Genomic DNA, 27,204 nt, shown 5'->3' with positions numbered 1-27,204 from the left:
TTCTTCTATTAAATCCCCCTGACTTATTCATATTATTCATTTATTTTATATATCTTTGCATATTGTGTCTCTCACTTCCCAGGTGGCATACAAATTTCTTGAGGTCAAAAACTGGGCTTGGTTTTATTTTGCTTTGTCTTTTACCTCACACACTTGGCAAAGGATTTTGCATATAGTAGGCATATTGACAATCAAAAAATTATCAGGTAATAAATATTGAGGTTTTCTTTATGTCCCATTCAATTGAAAAGAAACAGGTTGCTAGGCTACCAACTACAGTAGTGCCATGCAGTGATGATTCCTTCAAATAACTAACTCAAGGTCCCTGGAGAGCAGAAAATATCCTAAGAAACCTTGTCTTATATATTTAACTCACATATAATGATAGCCTATATCACATGCAGATTTCTGAACTGAAACTGAAATATACACTGTAGAATATTTTCACCATCATAAACATACTCTTCAAAGGATAATGGTTAAATATAATGGTCAATAATTTCATCTTAGAATTTATGTTCTATTAGAACCTCTTCCAAAAGATAAAGGAAAATTTAAGAATCTTGAGTATCGGAGGAATACGTATTTCTTGGCAATGATCAAGTCTTGTCAATTGTACTTCTATAATTGCTCTCATATTTACCCCTACTTTTTTATGGCCTTTATATAATTTGTTTCACGTATATGGATGTCATTTTCCCATCTGTAAAATGAAGGATTTGGACTTAATGACTTCTAAGATACCATCAAGCACTACATCTAAGATCTTATTCAAAATAGGCTTATAACAATGCTTATTATATACAATAGCATGGATAAGAAATTGTGAAGAGATATAATGCTACATAAATAAGATAGTGTGGAGAAATATAATGCTGTATTTAAACACACAGGATTAACTAATTTGAGTGAAAATCACAGTGATATTGGATTTTTAATTTGATAGCAATTAGGTATGTATAAGCCTATAAGGTAAATTATACATATTTGTCTACAATGACAATGGATGGAATCATGAAAAGGCATGGATTACAAAATGAAAGATCTTATACATGTTAGTAGGGCAGATTCAAGTGCTAGCTTTGACATCCAATTAACTTTGAGAATGCCATTTAACCTCTCCATATGTAAAATAGAGTTGATACTTATTTTTACCCTATCTCATAACGTTGTTTTGTGGGCTTATTAAACTTTAATTCTTTTTGGATACACAAACTGGATTTATACTATTAACATTACTTTAGGATTTTTGTGAAGAAGCTTTGATATGATAGAATAATGATCATAGGACAACAAATCAGAAAATAAGATGTGGTTGTTGCTCTGCCAGAAAAAAAAAAAAATCTTACACAAGTTACTAATTCTATATGAGGTTCAATTTCTTCACATATATAATGGTGAAGATAAAGTGTCTTTTTTTTTTTTTTAATGCTATAAGGATCAAATAAGGTAGTGAATTTAGTGGCAGCAGGAAGATCTGAATTTAAATCTGATCATAAATACTTGCTAGCTGTGACCCTGGGTAAACCACTTAACCTGTGTTTGCCTCAGTTTTCTCATCTGCAAGATGGATGTAAAAAGAACACCTACCTCCAAGGGTTGTCTGAGATAGCAATTAAAGAACTTAATATAGTGCCTGGCACATAGTAAGCACCATATAATGCTAGTTCTAATTATGATTAAGGTGATATTATTACAAAAATTTCATTGCTTAGATTGAAGTTTTCATATTTTTCCATTGCTAGGTGATATTTGGTGTAGTTATTTAATGTAAAGAATATAACTTCCACATTGGTTTTTTGTCTATAACATTAGTATAAACCTGAAAAAAAATCAAGTTTCGTTTGTGTACCAGCTTACAATTTTTCTTTTATTATGTTTTTGTATACCAGAAAGGCATAAAAGTCACAAATGAAATCAGCATTACTTTTTAACTTCTTGTGAACACTTATTGATAAATGAATGGTTTCTTAAAAAAGCTTCTCAGCAAGTTCCCAAGCTCTGAAGCTCCTGCAGAGTGGGCTGAAATCATCCCAACCATGCTGTAGTCATCTCCCTTATTTTTTTTTTCTGTCAAAGCTTTTACTTTCAGCCCTGGTTTCTACAATCTAAAAATCAATTAAAAAGGTCAGAAGCAATTCATTTTATCCTCCTTTATGGAAACATTGCATGCATTCTAACTAACAGCATAGGCCCTGCACAATCATATTTAAATCTTTTTTGTCCCAAGATACCCTACTTTTAATATTCATGTTGTAATGTTAACAAGTCCAATTAATCAAGCATATTTTATTAATGTTCTCATTTTTAATGCTCATTACTCTTTGGTGCTTTTATAGTTCTTTATGCTTATTTAGAGCTATGTAATATGAATTAAATGTGCACCCATGTATATACATATTATTTATACAAAATATATTTATGGATATTCTAACATCTTCAAGATACTTTTTTAAAAGAAATTTACCTAATCACTTTTGGGCAGGTAGGTGGAGCTGTGGATAGAGCACTGAACCTGGAATCAGGAATACCTAAATTCAAATCCAACCTCAGAAACTTAATTTCTGTGTGATACTGGACAAGTCACTTCATTTTGCTTGCCTCAGTTTCCTTATTTGGAAAAGGAAATACTAAATCATTCTAGTATTTTTGCCAAGAAAACCCAAATGTAGTCCTAGAGTCAGTCAGACACTACAGAAACTACTGAAAGACAATAACAACTTAAACATGCTGACACTGTGAATGTACAAGTACAAATCAGATAAACTCTAACATCTTTCCCAACTCTAAGGGTTCTATTGGGTTACAGAATATAAATGGTCAATAAATGAGAAAGATTCTCCAAAATGTCTTCCCATTCTAGATAGATGACATATCCTTTTTGTTTTATCACATGTTGAAAGAGATATAGTTATATAATCCAACTCCTTCATCTTTGACAAAAGAAAACTGAAGCAGAAGGGAGTTTAAGTAATTTGATTCAGGTCACAAAACATCAGAAGTACAATTTGACTTAACACTATAGTACATTGGCTTACTAGTAGAACTTAGCATCTCCTAATCAAATTTTTACTTGGTTTAAAATTCTAGCACTTAATTATGAAATGATGCTGATTTTTTATGTTCTTAATTAAAAGTAATCCAATCAAAGAATATAGAGAGCTTTGTATTACTCTCCTTGGTGAAGACTATAATATATTACTTTAGTCTTTTTCAGATTTATCACTTCTCTAGGCATCTGTGTAGACTTTGAAATATGGCCCACAATAAGAGCATCCCCAATATGTATTAATCCCAAATTGTTGTCTTAAGGAACTTCAATTGTAAGCATACTAAACTAAACTGAAAAACATTTCAGTGTCAGAGACCCAGATATAGATCCTAAATTTCTAGGTTCCCTTGAAACAATGAACTTAATACTTCAATGGATCTATGACCCTGTCATAAAATGACATTATTTCATAATTGTAATGGATCTCTATAATTATTTAGTCTAATCCATATATGAATAAGAATAATCTCTAAATTGTGAAAACAAGAATCTTCACTACATTGTGGAAACATCTTCTCTTTGAATACTCTTTGCAGGTTACTTAGAAGAGTCAAGCTCTTAGATCATAGCAGATTTGCTTAAAGAAGAGATATTCATCTAAATTATGAAAAAGGGTGTCAAAAATCTAAATTTCACAGAATGAATTTTACCAATTGTCTTTTGTTCAAACTCTGCATTTCCTATCTAGAAAAGTACCTTTTGACTAATATAGAAAAGAGAGAAAAGGTAGATAGCTGTTAGTAACATATAATGGAGTATTGTGAAGATGTGTGTGTACACACATGTGTGTTTGTATATATTTCTCTCTGATCCTGACATTGAAATACACTCAGTAAGCCCCTCCTACACACTTAAGTGGGTAGCTAGATAGCAGAGCAGGACCTAGAGTCAAGAAGATCTAAGTTCAAATCCAGCTTCAGACACTTACTAGCTATGTGACCCCAGGCAAATCTCTTAACTCAGTTTGTCTCAGTTTCTTCATTTCTAAAATGAGCTGATAAAGAGTATAATAAATCACTCCACTATTTTTGCCAAGAAGATCCACCTGGTGTCACAAAGAATCTAACATGACTAAAATGATTGAACCAATAGCACACGAAGAAGTACTTTATCACAATATTATTATCTATGATGCAAGTATGGGAATAACCCATTGAAGATCTCCATTAGTGGATAAATTAATCAATTTCAGGAATTGTTAATTGTTAATTGTTAGGAAAGCTTTGGTTAATTTATTTGTTTTTCCTGATATGAAGCCTAAATTTTACTCCTTGCTACTTCGACCCATTGCTTCTACTACAGAACTTTAGGCCCAAACAGAAAAACCTTTTTTCCAAACTGTAACTTCTCAAATATTTGAAGACAGCTATCATGTTACTCTTGAGTTTTTTATTCTCTAGAATAAATATCCTTAGTTCCTCAAATCAATCATGTATGTGGCATGGCACATCATTGTTGCTTGTCTATGGATGCTTTCCTAGTTTTAAATTTCCTTCCCAAAAATGTGGGTTTTTTTTTTATCACTTTGGATTACTATATTAGTAAGGGTATGTCCCATGCTTATGTAAATCACAACTCCTCAGTACATAGCACTAAGTAATACTTGATATCTTTCAGAGAATTGTGAAATGCAGAGGCTATAAATATTGCTTATGAAAAGTTTACTTGTTTCTTACTAATAGAGGATTCTCCCATCTCTTAAAAATGCATAATTTTAATATCTATAATCTTTCAAATGAGAAACAACGTAGTAAAGTAGATAGAAAGTCTAAAGTAGAGGTTGAGAGTTAGCTTCAGAATCTACAAAAAGTAGATTCAAATTCTACTGTGAATACATGATCCTGGTCAGATTCAGTAAAATATCAGTGATACAGGCAATTCTTTAAACCTATAAGTTGCAAAGGAAGAATGCCTGCATTCAGAGTTTCCTCTGCCGATAAAATTACAGTTCAATTCCTGTCCCTATTCAGATCATGTGGCATATATTTGAAGCAAAATTGAAAGCATGCAGCATCCAGAGTAAACTCCCTTACGATAGGCTATTATGTCAACCAAAAGTAAAAAAAAAAAAAAATCAGCAATAAATACTCTTTTTAAGTAAAATGTCCTTCGATTCTGTTGCTTGTAACACATTTGCCTAAATCAGTGTGTAATCATTCCCCACCAAGATTCATCATAGGTTAAGGCAAAGGCATTAAGAGTTAACAAAATCTGGGATTTGTCAAAGACTAATGCAGATAGATTGATGAAATATAAATGAATGTCTTTTCAAACCAATAATTCTTTGGTTTTATACAAAAGTTTGTTCCATCTTCTGCAAATGGGTCTTTTGCTGCAGTAAGGAAACACCCTATATTTGAAAACACTTTTATAGAATGCTTAGAAGCAGTTATGTAGTATAGTAGATGGAATTCTGGGCCTGGAGTTAGGAAGATGTAGCTTCAAATCCAGCCTCATATTTTAGGAAGGAATTAAGTAAAGCATGTGCTTGTGAAGGTTTTTTGGGGTTTTTTTTTGGTTTTTTGTTTTATCTTTTGAAGACTAGGTCTCACTTCTACTTGCCTTTAAAAAAATTCTCCCAGGAAGAATATCAGACCAAAGCTTTAACTAAGTTAACCAGTCTAACCATATGAAAGTTAAATACATTAAAACTATCTGTTTCCAAAAGAATTATGTGTGTGCATGGGTCCCCATCGGCTAAAATTTATAATGACACAAAGCCTAATATCTATCTTCCTCCTTTCCCAGTGCCCCACTCTTACTCCAGGGATAATGGCTTTTATTGAGCTGTATGATGAATTTCTTTCTTAAAAAATTCTTTCAAATTTTCAAATTTAAACACAGAAGCAGAAAATCACTTCCCCAGAATTTAAAGAACACTGCTCATATTATAAAAGAATGGAATACATTTTTTTCTGAGGTTTGACCTGCAGAAGGATACATAATTTGCATCCATTTTGTGCATTATGTTCAACTAATGAAGACAAATGTATTCATTCATTTTAGAGAAACTGAAGAACTGAAGGCCAGCAGTTTTATGCATACGTAATGATGAATATTACAGTGCTTATTATGTGATGGATTAGAAATATTGGAAATGGACTGTGAGCAAAGAAGAGGAAAAATTGCTTCTTGTACAGATTTCTATTTTTATAAACACTGTCATCTGTCTTAAACAAATAGTATAGTTCTTATTTTACCAATTGTAAATCTTTTATTATCACACAGTGAAAAAAATAGAAAGTTATAAAATGTGCTTTAAAAAGAAAAAACAATAAATGAAATCTCATATTGCCTTTACAACATATATTTCTAATTTCTAATATAATTCGAATATACCATATATTACTTTGCTTTTTTTCTCATTCTGTCATATGTATAAAACCATGTAAGCATCTGCATAGGCATGTATGCAAGCATAGATGTGTGTACATATACATATCTATGTACGTATGAAGAGATGTAAACATTTTGAGATACAATGATTTTACTCCAAGATGAGAAAACTCTTTCTACCAACAAAAGTAGAAATTTTATCTACAGTTTATAATCTTAAAGTACAGCTAACAGCACTGAAAGCAAGTAATTTACTCAGGATCACAAAGCAATAAGTATCAAAAGCTATGATTGCTTCAAAATTTATGGATCTCTATTAATTATTCCTCTCTTTCTGCTTTTCTCTCACTCTCTTGCCTTTATTTTTCTCTATATTTTCTTCTTTCCCCAACCAAAAAAAAAAAAAAAAGGAAAAAACCCACCAATAATTCTAAAGTTCCCAAGAGAAAGTTTTTCTAATGGTGATTTACTCATCAGTTATTAGACAGGAATCTGGAAAACTTAGCTCTATTTTCTTTACTGAAAAAAAGTACATATACGTGTATATATATAATTTATGCCACTGAGAACTTTAATAGACAAAAGGATAGATTATCTTCTTGCAATTAATTTGATGAGAATAAAAAATATTTTTGTGGGGGTTGGTGAGAAAAAAAAGCCTTTAATAAAATTTTATGTAAAATTTCTTAAAAAGCATTTTACTGAGGATGGAGCCAAGATGGCAGAAAGAAGCCAGAAAGTAGACTGTGCTCACCCCAGTTTCCCTCAGAAGTGTTAAATCAAGTTTCTAACTGAATTCTGGACTGTCAGAATCCACAAAAAGATAAAATGAAACAATTTTCCAGGCCAAAGTACTTAGAAGGACTTCAGGAAAGGTCTCTTACACATAGGTAAAGGGGGAGCACAACACAGTTCAGATGGTTTCTGGACAAGCCATCAAGAGGCTGTTAGTCACAGTACAGATCAGAGACCAGATTCCACAGTTTGGGCTCAACAAGTCAGTATTGTAACAAGCCAGTTGTGAGACTTTCAGCTCCAGTGCAGAGATAAACTGCCAGCTCTGTATAGCACAATAGAAGGAAATAGGCTAGGCCACTCTATTATAGTGGGTAAGCCCCAAATCCAAATACACCAGCACAGAAAGTCATTGACCACTGCCAATCAGTGCAAGAAGCCTGGGACAGTGGCCCCTGTACTCTAAGTGAAAAGCTCAACTTTTTAAAATGAGCAAATAACAAAAAAGAGCTTTGATCAAGGAAGCTACTATGGTGACAAAGGAAGGTACAAACAAAAACTCAGAAGAGGAAATATGAATATGTCTCAAGCCCAAAAAGTCCTCTTAGAAGAGCTCAAAAAGGACTTAAAAAATCAAGTAAAAAAGGTAAAAGAAAATGTGGAAAACAAAATGAAAGTTATGCAAGGGAATTATGAAAAAAGAGTCAAAAACTTTGAAAAGAAAGCATAAGATTTGACTGAAAAAAACAACTCCTTAAAAATAGAATTGGCCAAATGGAAAGGGAGGTATAAACACTCACTGAAGAAAATATATTTTTTTATTTTTTTATAAAGCTTTTTATTTTCAAAACATATGCATGGATAATTTGACAACATTGACTCTTGCATAGCCTTGTGCTTCAGATAGAAAATAATTTCTTAAAAGTTAGAACTGGGAAAATGGAAGCTAATGTCTCTACGATACAAGAAGAATCAGTCAAATAAAATCAAAAGAATGAAAAGAAAATAGATAAAAAACATAAAGTACCTCATTTAAACTACTCACCTCAAAAATAGATCTAGGAGAGATAATTTAAGAATTTTTGGACTTTATAATGTAGAGAAGAAAGAACTTTCATCTAATTTTTCTAAAATTCTGTTCATCTCTTTAAGTTCTTTCTTGTATTAGGACAAAAATACCTCAAAATCAAATGAAGAGAGGCAAAAATATTATATGCATCATTTTCAGATCATGATGCAATAAAATTATATGTAATGAAGGGCAATAGTAAAGATAGATAAAAATTAATTGGAAACTAAATAACCTAATCCTAAACAATGAGTGGTTCAAACAATGAATCATAGAAACAATAAAAATTCTATTTAAAGAGAATAATAAAAATGAGGAAATATATCAAAATGTATGGGATGCAGCAAAAGCAGTTCTTAGGGAAAATTTTATATCGCTAAATGCTTACATGAATAAAAAGAAGAAAGTGCAGATCAATAAATTGGGCACACAACTAAAAAATCTGGGAAAAGAACTAATTAAAAATCTCCAATTAAATACCAAATTAGAAATTCTGAAAATCAAAGGACAGATTAATAAAAATGAAAGCAAAAAAAATTATTGAACTAATAAATAAAAGTCAAATCTAAACACCTGGAAAAATGGCAAGTGGTCATGGGAGGCCCAAGTCAATATAATAAAAATGATAATTCTGCCTAATCTAATTTATTTATTCAAAACTTTATCAATTAAACTATCAAAAATCAGTTGATAGAGTTAGAAAAAATAATGACAATATTTATCTGGAAAAAAAGATTAAGAATATCAAGGAATTTAATGAAAAATTGCAAAGGAATATAGCCTAGCCATACTAATATACAACTATATTATAAAGCAGCAATTATCAAATTTATTTCTTCCTGACTAAGAAAGATCATTGGAATAAATTAAATATACAAGAACACAGTAATAAATGATTACAGAAACTTGTGGAATCTTTGGAGATTTTGGAATAAAAACAATTATCTGACAAAAACTGCTGGGAAAACTAAAATAATTCAATGATACAAGACAATTTCAAAAAAAATGTATAAAGGGAAATGCTATCTATATCTAGAGAAAGAACTATGGAGTCTGAATGCAGATCGAAGTATACCATTTTAACTATCCTTTTTTTTCTGGCTTTTCCTTTTTGTTCTGATCTTCTTTCATAGGAGGACTAATATTGAAATGTGTTTACATGATTGTATATATATAAAACCTGTATCAGGTTGTTTACTGTCTTGGAAAGGGGATGAAAAAGCAAGAAAGGAGAAAAAAAATTGAAAGTGAAAACTCTTTTAAAAATGAACCTTGGAGAAAAAAGTATTTTATTCATAATATTTACCTCATTTTTTCTAATCTTTTTTCTCCTTGAATTTTCCCATGAAAGGAAAGAAAAAGAAAGCAATGCTAAAGAGGAACAAATAGCAGACATTAACCTGGATGTGTTTTCCAATGCTATAGCTTTCCTGTCAGCACATGACCTGCTGTGCCTTTCTGTCCTACTCCACAAAGTGGTATCTATAATCAACATTGGAGCTGTAGAGAATAAATAGGCTTTTAACATTGGCAATCAGAAAGAGGGGAAGTAATGCTGCAGAAAACATCATTAGGTAGTAATGTTCCCTTTTCTGATAAAATAGATTATTGCCTATGGTGAAGCAAAGAAACAGCACTTCAGTGGATTCTAATTTCTAGGTATTCCTTAATGAAAAGTGCTGCAAATTGCCATTTTCACCTCTCCAACAGGACATTTTTTCTATATTTCTTTCTTTATAAATATAAAGTAATGCAAGGTTCAGTTAACTAATTACAAGTCAGAACACATATGTTTTTGACAAACTACCAACATAGTGAATGTGTCTTTTTTTAAAAGGTGGGAAAAGATCTTTTTAGATTTTAAACTCTAGAATCAATTTAATATTGCCCAAATATAATTAAACTAGAGGATGTTTACCCAGCATCTACCTTCATGGTATTTGTTGCTGATTACTCCACTAAGGTATTTTGGTATAAGCAGAACCTCCCTAATTAAATAGCTTGCCTCTGACACATTCAGTTTTCCTCTACCACAGCAATGAGTCTCACACTCCCATTGATGAATTGTGATGACACATGCACTAAATGAATCACACAGGAGAAATTATAGTACATAACTAAACAGTGGCATCCAAAATCATGCTTGGACTTTACTAATAAGCCAAAGGATAAGGATAAAAAAAAATGAATGTTTGTTAATTTTAATGACATTATATGTTGATTTTCCCTTTCAAAAGATTCAGCGTATTTTAAAGAAGCTTTCGCTTCTTGGCAACATAGACATACTATGTATAGTTGAAGAAAGAAAACAGCTTCAAGACAGAGGATTTGAATTAAAATTTATATTTTATCTATATGACCTTAGACAAGTCATTTCTCTCTGAGCCTCAGGTTCTTCAAATTGGAAGTGATTATAATTGCTAATTTTTAAAATTTCTTCTAGCAAGTTTCTCTGATAAGGCATCTTTTCTCAAACATAGAGGAAACTGAGTCAAATTTATACAAACATTAAAAGCCATTCCCTAATTTGATAAGTAGTTAAAAGATATTAACTATGCCCAAAGGGCTATAAAATCATGCATATCCTTTGACCTAACAATATCACTACTAGGCATAAATCCCAAAAGAGATTAAAAAAAATGACCTATATATATAAAATATTTGTCAGCTCTTTTCAGAGAAAAAAAGAATTGTAAATAGAGGCCCATCAATTGGGGAATGACTGAGTAGATTGTGATATGTGATATGTGATATGACTATGATGGAATATTATTGTTATATAAGAAATGATGAGCAGTTTACTCTCAGAAAAGACATGAAAAGTCCTCCATGAATTCAAGCAACGTGAAATGTACTGTGTACAAAGTTATAGTAATGTTGTGGGATTATCATCTATGAATGAATTTACTATTCTCAGCAATATAATCATCTAAGACTACTATGAAGAACTTTTAATGAAAAATGCTATCCATACCCAGAGAACGAACTGATTGTTTCTGAATACAGAATGAAGAATACTTTTCTTTTACTTTATTTTTCTTGAGGAGTTTTTTGAAGGGAATCTATGTTTTCTTTCACAACATGACTTTTATGGACAAATTTTACATAACTTCACATGTGCCTGCTCAATGAAGGGACAATGGGGAGGAAGGCAGAAAATCTAAAACTCAGTTTTAAAAACAAATGTAAAAAGTTATTTTACATGTAATTAGGGAAAATAAAAATATTAAATAGCTTTTGAAATTCTTTCTAGATTTATGAACTTAAGACTTACAATGTGGATATCACACAAAACAGAGCTGTTCTTTTTTTTTTTCCCCCTCATATTGGCAAAGTCTGAAGTTTTATTCTAACCTATTCAGAAGTGGCATATGTGACACTCACAATTTTATAGGAACTTGTTTCCATTTTGCCATCATCCAGACCCATGCAACAAATTATTCTTTCATGAGAGAGAAGTAATACCAGATTATATTTTGTCATGTACAGTCTTTATTTGATCAATTTTAGATAGATGATTTGGGAAATATTTAAATATAATTTTACAGTGTCCCCTTTTAAGAAAGATGTGGGTTTCAAACCTCCTCCTTTACCTGTGCCTGGAAAAACCATTGTATACAACAGAAAGGGCGCTACATTTAGAGCCAGGAGATTTGCTTTTGATCCCCAGTACTGTCACTTACTACTTAAAAGGACTTGGACAAATCACTTAATCTCTCTGTCTTAGTTTTTACATCTCTAAAGTTAGGACATTGTGCTAAGAAGCATCTAATTTCCTTCCATGTTTTAATATGTTCTATAATTTTTAAAAGAAAAGATTCAGGATTGAATTTACTGTGTATAATTGGGTGGAATAGTTGACAGTAGTTGGAAAGTATAAATTGTTGTTTGTCTAAAGTTGTTTTTGTTGTTGTTGTTGTTTTTAATAGGGGAGAGGGAAACACAGGGAGAGCAGAGGAATCAAACTTCTCATCCTCAATTACTATAGAACTCCATGATATTGTGCTTATTAATGGCATAGCCAAATATAAATAATTCATGAAGTCATATTTCTAGCAGAGGTATGAAACAGCAGATCATAAATTATTGCCTGAAACCTTTTTCTCTGCAGTGAAGTCTTTAATTTAAGGGAGTGGAGTGTGAAATACCTTTTTCTAGATCATACTTCTTTGATGAAATTTTATGAATGCAAACTGCTTTCAAAATGTTCCTATTCCAAATAATATTTTAATTGTGTTCTATGATATGAATGAATAGAAAAATTTATTCATTCAAAGTCTTGGCTTAAATGTTTTTAACTCAAATTTTAGGAAAACAATTATATTGAAAGGGCAGAGTAAAAATAATATCTTAAAATCCATCTCACTGCAAGAATGACCAAAATAGTGATGCCTTCATATTCAAATTATCCTGTCCAGATATATTTCTTTTTAGATTTATATTGAAAACACAAAAATAATAGATACATAAAATATATTCATTTTTGAAATAAAAATCAGTATATTGGACATGTATTTGTTGTTAAGATGAAGAGGAAAACAACATTATGATACACATTGTGCTTCATTGTTCCTTTGGAACCGAAAATATATAGGAATGAAATGAAAACAATCATCCTGAAATAATTCCAAGTGAAAATCTCAGTTTTTTATTTTGACTTTTTGAATTTATATGAGTTTATATTGCTCTCTTCCATTAACGTCTCAGGAGACTCTACTAGCAGGTTTTGAATCTCACTTCCATACAAGATCAGATTTATAATAGTAAACACTATACCTTTTCTAAAGCTCATTAATTTAAAAATAATCATGAAATTTAAAGATAAACAATTCTATCTAGAAGTCACAAGACAAAAGGTATGTCCCTCAAAATTATTACATTTGTTTAAGAATCTGCAGTTGCTCAGACCTTGTCAAATATTGTAATAACATTCATAATTATATGTTTCCAAAGTGTTTTCTTCAAAGCAGTTCTGTGATATTTTATTTTCCAAATAATATATCGACATAAATATCAATAATAAATAAATAAAATATCAACATATCTATTTTCCAGAAGTTATTATTTGTCTAGGATTATATAGCTAATCTATACCTAAGGTAGTATCTGAACCTAAGTTTCTGGATTCAAAAGTTCTGATTTAAATGACCATGTTATATTATTTTATCATCATGAGAGATGTTGTTAATAACTTTTTTTCACTCCATAGGTACCAAAAATTGTCCAGATTCAAAAGCCTTTGTCTTATAATTTGTTTTAAGATTAACTGAGGCATATATTCAGAATTAAATTACAGGAAATCTTCAATCTATAAAATAGAGGACAATTGAAAAATATATTTAAAAATAAATTTTATAGAGTGTTATTTTTCCAATTACAAGTATCTCATTGAAATATATCCTCCAGTGGTCTAAGCAGAAACTTTTTCTGTGTATTTGTATGTGTGTATGTGTATGTCTGTATGTTTGTATATATATGAAAAAAAAAGTTTTTCTGTGACAGGACTCATACTGTAGTATTTCAATCACTCAAGATTTGGATCCTTAGTATTTTTTCTTTAAAATAAAAAAGTATCATTTTTAGAAGTCTTAACAAAATAATAGAATGTCTTTTTAAAGTATTTGAAATTGGAGGGAGGTTCAACAAGGTATTTAAGGATATTTTCAGAAATTACTGATTTTCTTTTTTTCCTTTTTTTTTTTTTTAACCAAGATTTGCCATAAATCTCATTGGAATACAAAATAGTGTTGACACAAATCTTTGAAGTGCATAATCTCAAGGATTTAGAAAGGTTACAAGCAAGTAAATCCACACCCTATAAGATTTCAAACAGGTAACATTCTTATAGAACTTAGTCAAAATGAAGAATGCTTATAGTATTATGTAAAATTACATAAATTGTTGTTGCTTTATATTCTATCTGAACCACTAGCAACAGCCTCACATTTTTGGACATATACAATGTATATTACTCCCAACTAAACAAAGATAGATATAAATAATTTGTTATTTAAGTCAATTTGCCGTGTGTGTGTGTGTGTGTGTGTGTGTGTGTGTGTGTGTATTGATTGTGTATTGATTGACCTTTGACCTGGCAATCCATTTGCTTCCTTCCTCTTTGGGTATATGGTGCAGGCCTATAAAGATTTAGACCCTAAAATCTATCCATAGCTTTCAGTAAGACAGCACTCAACTGTGACCATTTTCTTTTAAAAGCATCATTCTCTTTTTGTGATTTAAGGAAATTTGCTCTAATTCTAACATAAACAGATTATCCTCTTCTATTGCTAACTTTATTTAACTAGTTTTTAAAACTTTGACTCAATAAATTTCAATTTTATGCTATTGTATTTTTTTCAACATCATATTATGGATAGAAATGTCATTGAAGATTATCTAGGACCTCTTTTTTTTTTTTTTTTTTTTTTTTTGATAAATAAGAAACCTGAGCTTCAAAAAAATAAAGCAATTTGCTCACACAAGAAGGAAGGAAAAAATAAAGGAATGAAGGAAAGAATACCTTTTTAAGTATCTATTATGTCCTGGTTACTGTGCTGAATGCTTTACAAACATTATGACAAATAATCTTCACAACAATTCTGAGAAGGTAGTTTTATATTATTTCCATTTTAGAGTTGAGGAAACTGAAACAAAATGAGGTTTAGTGATTTGCCCAGGATCACAAAACTAGTAAGTATCTAAAGCTGAAATTGAACTCAAGTCTACCTGACTCCAAACCTAGTATTGTATTCAATGCATTACCTAGTTTCCTCAGGTATTTAGTACTGCAACTAGGACAAGATCATAAGTCTCTCAACTCAATTTCTGTTTCAGAACTCTGTATGTAGTAAACAATAGATAAAATCATTTTAATATGCTAATTGTCAAGAAAGAAGTAGCCAATAAGAATATGCTACGTTTACATGTATATTTACTACTTATATAATGATTCATTTTCCATTTCCACACAACTATTCAAATTTAAAGATGCAAATGTTGTCCTGCGTCTAATTACTCCAAGAGCAAAGCATACTGCTGAGGTCAAACAGAAAATCCTTAATGGCATATGGAATCATTATTTTTTTCCCATCCTCTTACAGCAACTAAGATTAATGAACAAAGTACAAATAGCTGACATGTAACCTACCCATGGGAGTGCCAACGCCATAACCTTTGGAATCTATAAGGCCACCAATCTGTGTCAGGTTACAGTTCCGCTGAGTGACAAACTCTATGGTTGTTGACTCCATTAGGAAAGCATAATCAGAGGTTAGTACACGCTGGATACCTTCTTCATTACTTTTGACAAGCACTGACTGCCTCCTGCTACTCATAAAGGCCCACATTTTGTCATAAGTGGAGATTTTGGATTTCTGCAATAAAAAAGAGAAAAAGACATTTTTTTTCTAACAACAAAAAGATCAAAAGTCCCAGTTCATACTTCACACATGAAAGCTATAAATAGAATTTCTATAAAGATAATTGCATTATATATATACATATATATATGTTTAAATATGTAGGTATACATGTATGTATTAGCTATATATATTATATACACTAAGTGAATATCATTGTATGTAATGTTTTACAAGCCATTCTTATCAGTGTTATCATTGTCTTTCCCAAAATTCTATGATCTAGAAAGCTTCATATGATATAGTCTGTTGATATGGCTTGGAAGGTTGCAATGGTAAAGTGGGAAATATAAAATAAAATTAAAAGAGCGGTGTGTGTATGTACGTGTATTTGTGTACATGTATATTCATAGACAATACTTCATCTGTCATTCTTAACCTTCACTATTTTCATTTCTTTAAATCTGGGAGAGAAAATGGGCCTAGAGTAACACTGCAATGAAAGGGGCTCTGTAAGCAATTGTCACTTTAACTCTCAAAGAGACATCGACTTCTATGTATATATAAAGAGGCTAAGAATATTTCTTCCAAATAAGTATGAGTTTACATCATCACTGAGATACATTATACTTATTGTGAAACTTATTTCCATTTGCTATGTGACAGCAAGAAATCTTTCATTTGAGTTTCTTTTAATAACTACAATAGTCAGGACAAATAAAATGGAATATTTTTATATTTTATAGACAAAGCTCAAGGGTGTTTTATCAGGGTTTCACTGCCAAAGTGGAAGAAGAGATTATCATCAGAATGCATTGATAAAACGTGCATTTGAAGAGACTAGTTCACATCTATCCACTAAAGGCTGATTTGATAATCATTATCCTTGACAACATGCCACAGAAATATAGTAAAATATGTCGTTTTTCTACACACCAGACCTATATTGATAGGAATGATGATATTGTACTCAAAAGCACAAGCCTTTATTTTCTCCCAAATGAAATTATGAGCAATCTACTGGTAAGTTAGACATATTTTCATTTTTTGCAAATTTAGTTTGTACATCAACTTGCAGAGAAAAATAGTGCCAGAATGAATGCTGTCACGATTTTTATGATGACAGTATAAAATTAATGATGTACTATCTCATCAAAATTATATATACATATAATGCTTCTAAAATAATGTAGGCTCATAGATATGTCTATAAACATATCTTTCAGAGAAGCAACAAAACTTGTAGAAAATATAAAGGTTCATAGTTTGAAAGAAAGTAATGCAACTATTTACACTAAGATGATTAGAATGATAGATTTTAGTAGGTGTGCCTGCTAGCTTCCTCTAGAAACCAAGTCTTGCAGCTAGAAAATAAATTAAGGAAATTATTCAGGATATGATCAAATTTAGCTCTAAATCATTAAAACAAGTAATTAGAAATGGTCTGTATTCATTTATCTACTTGAATAAGTAGAGTAAGTAGAAATGATCTGTATTCATTTATCTATTAGAATAAGAATATTGACAGAAAAGCAAAGAATAATTTAACATATATGGATTATTTTTTCATAATTCTGAAAGAGTCAAGGATATTTAAAATGAAATCTTCCAAGTAGAATGGGCAGTAATATAGACTGAGAATAGCAAAGAAGGCCTTAGATATATTCTATCCATGAAGAGGAAGATCTACAAAAAAATTAAAAACTATCATAAAGTGATTGAGATTATTTTGTCTGTTAGTGTTGTTTTGTTTAAAATATAGTAACTTACCAGAATGGGTGAGTTGAATCTAGATCACCCAATAGAAAATGATTTGATATTCAAAGGGGTAGAAGAACATTTATATGCTATATGCATAATTAGAATTGTCACATACTCATTCATGGGAAGGGGAAATGTAATTTTTGTTACTTGGGTTCAGTAGTAATACCCAGAATAAACAAAGATCAAAAGTATTACCCGAGATAAAGTATTACCTGAATCATGTAGATTTTTGCCTCTAACCTTTGCTTCATTTTAGCTATAAAAATGTGACCTTTCAGTAATTTTTCTTACATCTTGCAAATGTCTATTGTTGTTTTTACTTTTATGAATATTACATGTCAACACTGGCCATAGTTACAGGTAAAAATACTAAAAATAACCTACAAAAATAGGTAAATTTGCTAAATTGTAATGTGTATTGAAATATTAAATTAAGGACAGAAGAAAACACCATCATCAACAAGAAAATCAATTATTTACCTCATACCCCCCAAAAAAAAGTAATATAAAATGGTGATATAGAGAAAGAAAAACAATTTCTCTATAAGTACAAAGTTCTTCCATCTGTTCATGTGGAATTATGTCTATAAAATATCAACATAGTATTTTATCCAAACTAAATTAATTTATTTTAGCTCACTTCAAAGAAAATTACCATTCATTAACTCAACTAAGAACCAGAGTATTTGCTCAGAAAAGAACTATTTAGGAGGTTGTCTTTGGAGCATTTATACTCATGGGATTAATATAAGTATCAAATACAACTGTAGAAAATTACTGTAGAACCAGCATATGTAAAAAAAGTTAAAAGAGAACTAATCATTCTAAATATCGAAGTATCAATATATTAAACCACATGTAAATAACACCAAAGCACAATGCAATGATATAATCAGTATAATATTGAATTTTAAGAAATTTACCAATTTTAAGAAAAAATACCAAATCAGGTAGAATATTATGTAGAAAAGTACATCAGTTCTTAATCAATTATTAAAAATAAAACTAGCTGCTTTATCATTTCCTTTTTTTCATCAAAACACCTTTCCTGGGTATTGTTTTTATATAATCCAAAGAGTTTGCAGATATAAATAACACAACTAATTTATGTCTGAGCATCCAGTATGACCTTTGAATACATTCATAAATGGGATTATTATAGAAATATCACAACTATTAGATCAAATAGATAGCAAATAAGGGATTCTACATTTTTCATTTGCTTGAGAAAAAAAGTTGAATTTGCATTTGTTTAGGAAGACATTCAGAATGTTCTTAACACTTTATCATTACAAAGGATACCTTTATCAAATATTTTCATTTCAAATATAATTAAAAACCCATAAAGATTAAGAAATACTTGCAACTGTCATCTTTTAAAATGTTATTTTTTTTTTCTGAAGCAATTGGGGTTAAGTGACTTGCCTAGGGTCACATACCCAGGATTTATTATGTATCTGAGGCCAGGTTTATAAAATGTTATTCTTTTGAAAGAAATCAATCTATAGGAATGTATTTCTTTGTATTAAAAAATTTTTTAAGTGTTTTGTTACTGCCCCTTCATTGGTAAAAGGGAAATGCTCATTTTATTTTCATATAAAAATCTTTGAATGTCTTTCTCACAATATAAATTTCCTTCTTCAGAACTCCTTTAGCAATTACAATCTATTTACACACTTTATTATATACTGTTTTATTCTATTATTTAAATATCTCATGTATACTTCATTTTCCCAACAAGACTGCAACTCCCTGATGATGGAAATATTTTTTATACTTCTATACACTTCACTCTCATTCTCCCTTTCTCACACCCAAAACTAAGTTATTGGTAAGAATTGGTAAGGCAAGACCTTTTCTCCACTTTCTGTAGAAGCATAAATTTATAGATCTTCCTGAGTATATTTAGCTATCAAGTTTTCTCAAAAACTTTCTATAAGAAATTCTATTGGGCATCAGATACTTTAAATGCCAAAGGAAATAAAAGGAGTATAAAACTATCTGGTTATATCTCTTCTGTCTTCGTGATATACAGAGGTTACTAGAAAAAGGAAGAAGCAAGCAGCTTGACAGAGTGGAAGAAGTTTTGATCTATAATCAAAGAATCATGGCTTCATATCCCCCCTCCATTGCTTACTACCTATATGATTCTGAGCAAGTCACAACTTCCTTAGATCTCAGTTTTTTCTTCTGTAAAATGAAAGAATTAAACAAGATGGCTCTGAAGTCCTTCCATATCTAGATCCTTGTAATTGTGACAAGAACATATTGTGACAAAGAATAGATATAGGATATGGATGCTTAACATAGCTTATGCTTTCTCTTACTTTAGTCCATATATTAAGGATCATGGGGAAACAGGGAGGTGAATGAAATAGAATTATGACAAATTCTCCTAACAAAGTAAAACTCAATAAAGCCAGAATTCAAGGATCTGCCTTCCAAATTTTGGGAAGTCCCATCATCTGCTATAGTATGAAACTCTTTTGTCATAGCAACACTTAAATGTTACACCTAAATTGAAGGAATATCAAATTGACAAAATCACAAACACAGTGGGTGATGGGGTTCATAATTTTGAAACCTGGTAGGACTTTCTAGAATCCTGAATCATGACAATATTAACACTGCAGTAAGACCTCAGTGCAAACTGAATAAATTTTCATTACTAAATACCTATTATACATCTACAGTAGGCAAAGAACAAAGTCTTTTTTATTTGAATATTCTAATAGGTGAATTCTCTCTCTCTTCTCTCTCTCTCTCTCTCTCTCTACATATATATATATATCATATATATATATACATACATATATATTTATATAATGTATGTATATACATAGATAAATAGTTGTGACTATCTTTTCAAATGTTTCAAGATTTCTTAAACATGATGACCAATTTGACCAGAATACTAGAAGATATTCTAATACCAGATCCCACAAAATATATTAGAGATATTAGAGAACCAATATGGCATAGTACCATGTAAGGGTTGGAGTCCAAAGACCTAGGTTTAGATTTAAGTATGTTACTTTAGTGGTATTCATCAGACATTTTTTCATATTGAGGTCTTTGTGACCTCAAATGAGGTATGTTTTGGCAAAGATGCTGATGTAATTTTCCCCTTCCTTCTCCAGCTAGCTTATTTACAGATGAGGAAATTGAGGTAAATAGGGTTAAGTGACTTATCCAGGGTAACACAGCTAGTAAGTGATTGAAACTGGATTGGAACTCAGGAAGATGATTCGTCTTCACTCCAGAGCCAGCACTCTATCTACTACACCACCTGAGATTGTTACTATTAATGTGAATGGAGAAAAGTCACTTAAGTTACTCTAGGTCATTACTTCTTCATTTGCAAAGTTCAAAGATTGGTCTAAGATCCCTTTTAGCTCTGGAAGTGTAATGTCACTCAGCATCATAATACCTTTATGTTGTGCTGGCCTATAACGTTAATTTAAAAGCCTTTCAATTTAAAGCCTCGAATATAATATGAAGACACAAAGAAAGAACAGCTCATTATATAATAGGCACTAGGTGGTTCTGAAGGTAGTGTATTTGTTGGGCTTGGAGTCCAGCCAGACCAGTCTTAGATGTTTACTGTGTAACCCTGGGTAAATTATTTCATCTTTTCGTGTCTCAGTTTCCAGACCAGTCTTAGATACTTACTAACTGTGTAACCCTGGGTAAATTATTTAATTTCTCCTTCTCTCAGTTTCCTCATCTGTAAAATTAAGACAATGCTAGAAATTGTAATTCTCAAGGTTTTTATGGGTAAAATAAGATACTTGTAAAGCATTTTGTAAACATTAAAACACAATATAAATGTCAGCTACGTGGAGATCTTGAAAACCACCTTATATAAATACCACCAATATACATAATAATAGATAAAGTAACTTGTTCAAGGTGACAGTGGGACAAGGTGGACTAAATTTGAGTTTCAATTCCCTGTCAAATACTTTTTTATAATGACACATTGAGTTTATTATCTTTTTTTCCTCCTCAACTGTTTTTGGTTTCTTCACATACTGGGAGAAAGGTGCTTTGTTATAAAATGTTAAAAAAAAAAAAAGATCTGTATTTAAAACTAACTTAGAAATCATCAGTTAAGTGACTATGAAAATTAACTTGACATTAAAATAAGGTTAATGCTTAGTATTAGTCCTAAAAGAAAAATTTGGACTAATTTTTAATCAATTATAGATATTTAAGTGAATTGAATTCTTGCATACTAGGAAACAGACTGCTTAAAAAACATTCAGACGTCTCTGGAGTAAAAAAAGGATAATTTCTTTAGGTCTCTCCTTGACTGAATAAACTACTTAGCATCAATGATTTTCCTGTTCTCTTATTCCAAGCTTATCTAAACCACCTGCTGATCTGTAATTGGATTTCCTAAGTAGAGCTCCAAGCCAGGAAGGAGAAGCCCTATGCAAAGAATCAGTCTGTCCCAAGGCATAATACACCTCCCAATATAAATTAATAAACCCACACACTGGCTTATAATATAATCGCCTGTGAGTGTGGAGAGTATGAACCAGTTCATCAGGGAATAGAAACTCCTAAATATAGTCTTTTGCTTTCTTATTTTTTTTTTGTGCCTTCTTTCAATAACAGTAACAATACTATTGATCCCCCCAAAAAAGTTCAAAGTACTTATTCACCCTTTTGTTAAGTATTCTGCTTGATTTAAATACACATAAAACCATCCTTCATGTTTTCATTATGAAATGAATATTCATCAAGGATATCAAAAGTATAAAAATAATAAAAGTAATCTGTTGGTATTTACAGAGCAGTTTAAAATTATAATTAAAAAAAATATTGTATCTTGTTTGTCACAAGACTGTAAGACAGATACTATGATTATGCCCACACAATAGATGAGGAAACTGAGAGTAAGAGAAGTTAAATAATTTGTCCAGCATCACATAGTAAATTTCTGATGCAGGATTTACACTCAAATCCCAACATTTGAGTGACAGAGCTGTCTTGCTAAATGAGATAATCAATATATACAAATACTACTCTATTCCTTTATGTTGACATTAAGAATACCCTAGATTCTTACCAGTCATGCCAGTTTAGCACCAAGTTTTCATAGGTCTACCAAAATGAAAAATTTTTACTTTAGTTTTGGGAAGACCCCTAAATATATTTTCTCTAAGGATTCACATGGCTAAGTGTAGAGAGATTCATAGTCAGAAGATAGTAATGGAGGATGAAAAGGTTCATAAACGTATCATGATAATTCTATTTTAAAATTGTTTTCTAGACTTAATTCTTTTTTTTTTTTTTTTTGCTATTCTAGATCCCAGAGTACCTTCCCTTGAATTCTCCTCTCCTCCTCATTCATTTTTGTTTCCCCCAACTTCCTTATTATTTCATATAGCTGATATTCCACTGACTCAGGATGTTCATGTCTGGGAGTATTTACTTTACCAGATTGCTGAGCTTAGTAAACTGGCATATGAACCAGCTGATTGAATTTTTGCTACATCAGCATCAAACCAATCAAACCCATTCATATAGAACTCTCTCTTTTGTAATGGCAGGTTTCATAGCCCATAGAACAGAAATGAAGAAAAGTAGGAAAAGGTGTTGCTGTCAAGAAGAGAGTTACAAGCAATAAGAAATGCAGCACATGGAAAGTGATTTTTACTCATGTGACAGATATGCTTACTTTTTCTTGTTTCAGGAAATATAATTCAACTTAAATATTTTAAACTCTTTAAAAGAACAGCTAATAAATGAATATAGAATTAACTTATTAGCTAACCTAATTTTTTTTTTTTGTTGTGGAAATGGTTTGAGAATTTATACCCTTCAATTCACTAAAGTATTTAAGAAAATTTCTTTATCTTTCCAATGATTTATTTTCTTCCTTTTTGGGGGAGAGGGGAAGAAAGAAGGCACAGAACTATGTATACAGAATATTAAAATTGAATGCAGGCTCTTCTGAGATCATATTTTGCCTTTATGGGGTAATTAATAACTTTGGGAAAGCAATCTGCAAACTTGAAAGCATCATATATACATTATTATGAAAAAAACATTTAAATTATCTAAATTCTGTTTCCTCCCCCATACAGTAGAGTTAAACGTGTCTTTTCTACCAACCTTAAGGTTGTTCTGAAACTTAAGTGAAAATATATAAATATACTTATAATATATGCACATATTTATATACATATTGTTTTATAAACATATATATATAACATTTTGTAAACTTTAAATAAATGGAAGTTATCAAATCATATTGTTTTTATCTTTTTGATGGAATTCAGAAAAAGAAATCTCCGAGGGAAGCCACTATTCTGTAATTATCCTTTAATATTAAATATTTATAGAATGCATTATTATTGTCATATCTGACTCTTCATGACTCGCATGTAGGGTTTTCTCGGCAAAGATACTAGAGTGGTTTACCATTTCCTTTTCCAGTGAATAAAAGCAGACACAGTTTAAGAACTCTATCCACTGAGGCTCCAAGTTTCTTCTATGGAATACATAGATGATTAAAATAATTGATTGTTGTAGTTGAACAAAATTATCATAAAACATAAGCTTAATTCCAAGAGGATAGATGAAAGCATTATTGATACTACAGTAGCAGATTAAATGATGAAAGAGGCTATCTCATTCTCTTCCTATTTGGTTTTAATGTTCTCTACTACATCTACATTTTGAAAACTTTTTGTTTTGATGGTTATTGTTTTTTTCAGTCATTTTTCAGTGATATTCCCCAACATTGAATTGAATGATAATCTTCTTTTACTTCCATAAATCTTACTATAAACATTTCTTTTATTTATTTTTTGTTATCATACTATTAAAAAATCTAATGGTATTGACTATTATCGACTTTTGCTTTTTTTTTTTTTCTTAACTTTTTTAAAATAGAGACCTCAGGATGATATGCCTTGGAATTCATTAGTATCATATATCCTTTTGTGAGAACAATTTCCAAAATTCTTCTCATTGAGTGGCATTATGTATATATGTGTATCAATTTAAATATCTTTGTTCTACTCCATTTTGATTTCAAGATGCCAATAATTAAGATTATTAAGACAAATCTTTTTTCTCTTATAATTATGCTTGATGTATCATGTCTGTATATATTAATGATTTAAAGAAATTCAAATTTTCCTTGTTGTAAGGTAAGAATTCTATACTATAATTTTAAATGGCATTTTGATAATATTGGGAAAAAATTCCATAGGGATGAAGGTACTATTTAGTACATATATGTACATGCACACTTATTGATAGATTCATACAACTTGATGGCATCCATATTCGTCAAATGACTAAAAATGTTTTCATTTAATTTCCTTTTTGAAATCCACACTTAGTTCTATTTAGGGAAAATTAGCCAGATTTAAAACTAGGTAGGATCATTATAAGATTAAACTATCTTCCTGAAAAATGCATATTTCATGCCAGCTGTTTGAGACATTATTTGATATGTCTTTAAGTTGAAAACAATTTTCCATGAGAATATAAAACACTCCAGTGTTTTTGTTAATGTTTGGGTTTCTTTTATGTGTTTAAAATACATAAAGAAGCCATAGTACAAATTTAAGTCAAAAGCTTTGTGATTATCCATAAAAAATATTTTCAATGTTATGGTAGTTTAATTTTTATGTCATTTGTGTTTACTAATTGCCAAATCAATAACAAGTTGTTCTTTATAAACAAACCTAAAACTTGGGAACATGACATTTTTTCTCATCATAAACAAATTACTTTTTATATAATTATCCTCAGTTGGTTTTTAAATGACAAAATATATGAAAACTTTGTTTAAAGCATACAAACATTCATGACTGTGCTGGAGACAGTTGTACAATCTTGTTAAATTTCAGTGTGAGCAATTACAGTTCAGACATTGACAAAGGTTATAAATCACGCTTTATTTATTATTTTTTAGGTAGTCTAAATTTAAGAAAGTGATGAAATTGAGGTAAATTAAGCTTTATACTACTCTTTTTCTAATGTCTAGTTAACATTTACTAGTAAACCCCTAAAACATGTAACTGGCCAATATTTGAAAGTGTTCTCATATTTTGGAAACAAATGTGTGATGCCTTCTCTTAATATAAGTAGGATTAGACTTATGCCCAAGAGGATGTGGAAAAAAAATGTTTTGCTACCAGTTCATGTACCACTATGAAGTGTTTGAGCTAATACTGTAGATTGTATATGGCTCTGACACTTTCCAGTTTTGTAGGAAGCTAATCTATTAGTCATATTCCTTCACATAATTGTTCCATCATTTATGGAAAAGAAACTTTCTGTTTCTTGATTCATTAAACTAGTATTTTTTTTAATTATATCAATGTTCCTACAACTTCATAAAATACCACAACTTTTTTATATCTTCCTTCTCCAAGGATTGATTTTTCTGATTTCTTTTCTTCTTAAGACTGCTATAAAGCACTTTTGATGAATGTTGATTTATTATTTCGTTCTCTGTATTGCTTTCATTCCTTATCACCTTATCCTTTTGATTTTAGATTTTAATAACCGATTTAAAGTCAGCAATTTCACATATAGATATATATACACAAACACATATATCTATTTTTATGTTTACATTTCTTTTTATTCCTTTAATTGGGTAACATAGCAATCAATTTTTCTCCAGAATGTACCAGCTACATATTGATATGATCTAATGAGGCTTTTCCACAGATCTTCACTAACACTCTCAAGACCCTTTGATCAAAGTGGTAATTGATAATTATCCTTTAAAAGCTCTATCTTTCTCTCTATGGTTATTAATGTGGCAATAAATGTAGCATATTTTGCTGAATGCAAGTCCAGAAATGTTTTTATACTTTATTTCTAACACTAATGGAATGCCTTTGCTAATGATAATTCTATCAGATGCTGGTTTTTAAAAACTCATAGTTGTGGTATAATTTATCTATTAATAGGTTCATGTTACCAAACTAAACAGAGACTTTTCAGCATTCCAGTCTAAGTATGTCTATCTCCAATAAAAACAATCTGAGATGGTGGTCTGTTTTGTTATTACATAAAATTTGTTGAATTTTCCCTAAATGAAGTTTTCAAAGGGTCTTCAGCTTTTCCTTCTTCAAATTTTAGTAGTTCATCTATTCCACCTAATTAGGGAGAATTTAGAGACTTTTTGTTTTTGTTATCGCTTCATATTGTTATAGGCCAGAACTTGAAACAAGGTACTAAGTCAGTGGAATTGATAGCATAGTGCTTGACAATTCTCTAGTTCAGTACATGAACTTAGTATTTACTATAGTTCTGCAAGATTCACACCTTTAAGATAGCATATATAATCTAGGAGCCTCAGCCAGGATTCAGTCGGGGAGATTCAGAAGCCAGAGAGGGCAGGTGGGAACTCAAGCTCTCAGAATCAAGGCCAGACTGAAAGGCTTTCCAGAAAGCTGCCCAGTCCTAGGAAGGCGATAATAAAGTATCTGGATTATAAGAAAGCTAATTGGGCCACAGGAAAGGAGACAAGACTTGGAAAGAGACAATAAAGGATTTGGACTTTAATCCAAACTCTGTACTTGTGGTGATTACTGAACTGAAACGAAGGCTGCCTCCAGAGACCCCAAGAAAACCTCAACAGAGAATATTACGTTTTAGAGAAGAATATTACAATACTGATTAGCAATATGTTTTCTTTATGTTTAGAGTACAGGATACCATTGATAGAAAACAATACGAAGACTTTGCCTATTACTTATGAGATTTATTTTCAGTTTTTTGGCATTATTAAAAAATAATTGCAAATTAAAATCAACGACTTTTAGGTTCCTTCATGCTTACTTAATGGACTACACTTTTTAGTGAACAGTGCCATAATGCTGAAAAGTATATTCTATATTCCAGGA

The 27,204-nt window shown here is 30.7% G+C and overlaps 1 protein-coding gene across 2 annotated transcripts in view; it reads right to left on the bottom strand.

The window, feature by feature from the left end:
* GRIK2 (glutamate ionotropic receptor kainate type subunit 2) overlaps window positions 1-27,204 on the bottom strand; it is an 822,997-nt gene that overhangs the window by 26,335 nt on the left and 769,458 nt on the right. For both annotated transcript variants that reach the window (XM_051997449.1, XM_051997450.1), the window contains one exon: window positions 15,340-15,565. In XM_051997449.1, coding sequence (XP_051853409.1) covers window positions 15,340-15,565 — 226 coding nt within the window. The remainder of the gene's footprint in view (window positions 1-15,339; window positions 15,566-27,204) is intronic.

Source organism: Antechinus flavipes, chromosome 4, assembly GCF_016432865.1.
Source record: "Antechinus flavipes isolate AdamAnt ecotype Samford, QLD, Australia chromosome 4, AdamAnt_v2, whole genome shotgun sequence".
Taxonomy (NCBI): domain Eukaryota; kingdom Metazoa; phylum Chordata; class Mammalia; order Dasyuromorphia; family Dasyuridae; genus Antechinus; species Antechinus flavipes.
Note: the sequence above shows the minus strand (reverse complement) of the source record. Positions and strands in the feature narration are given on the sequence as shown.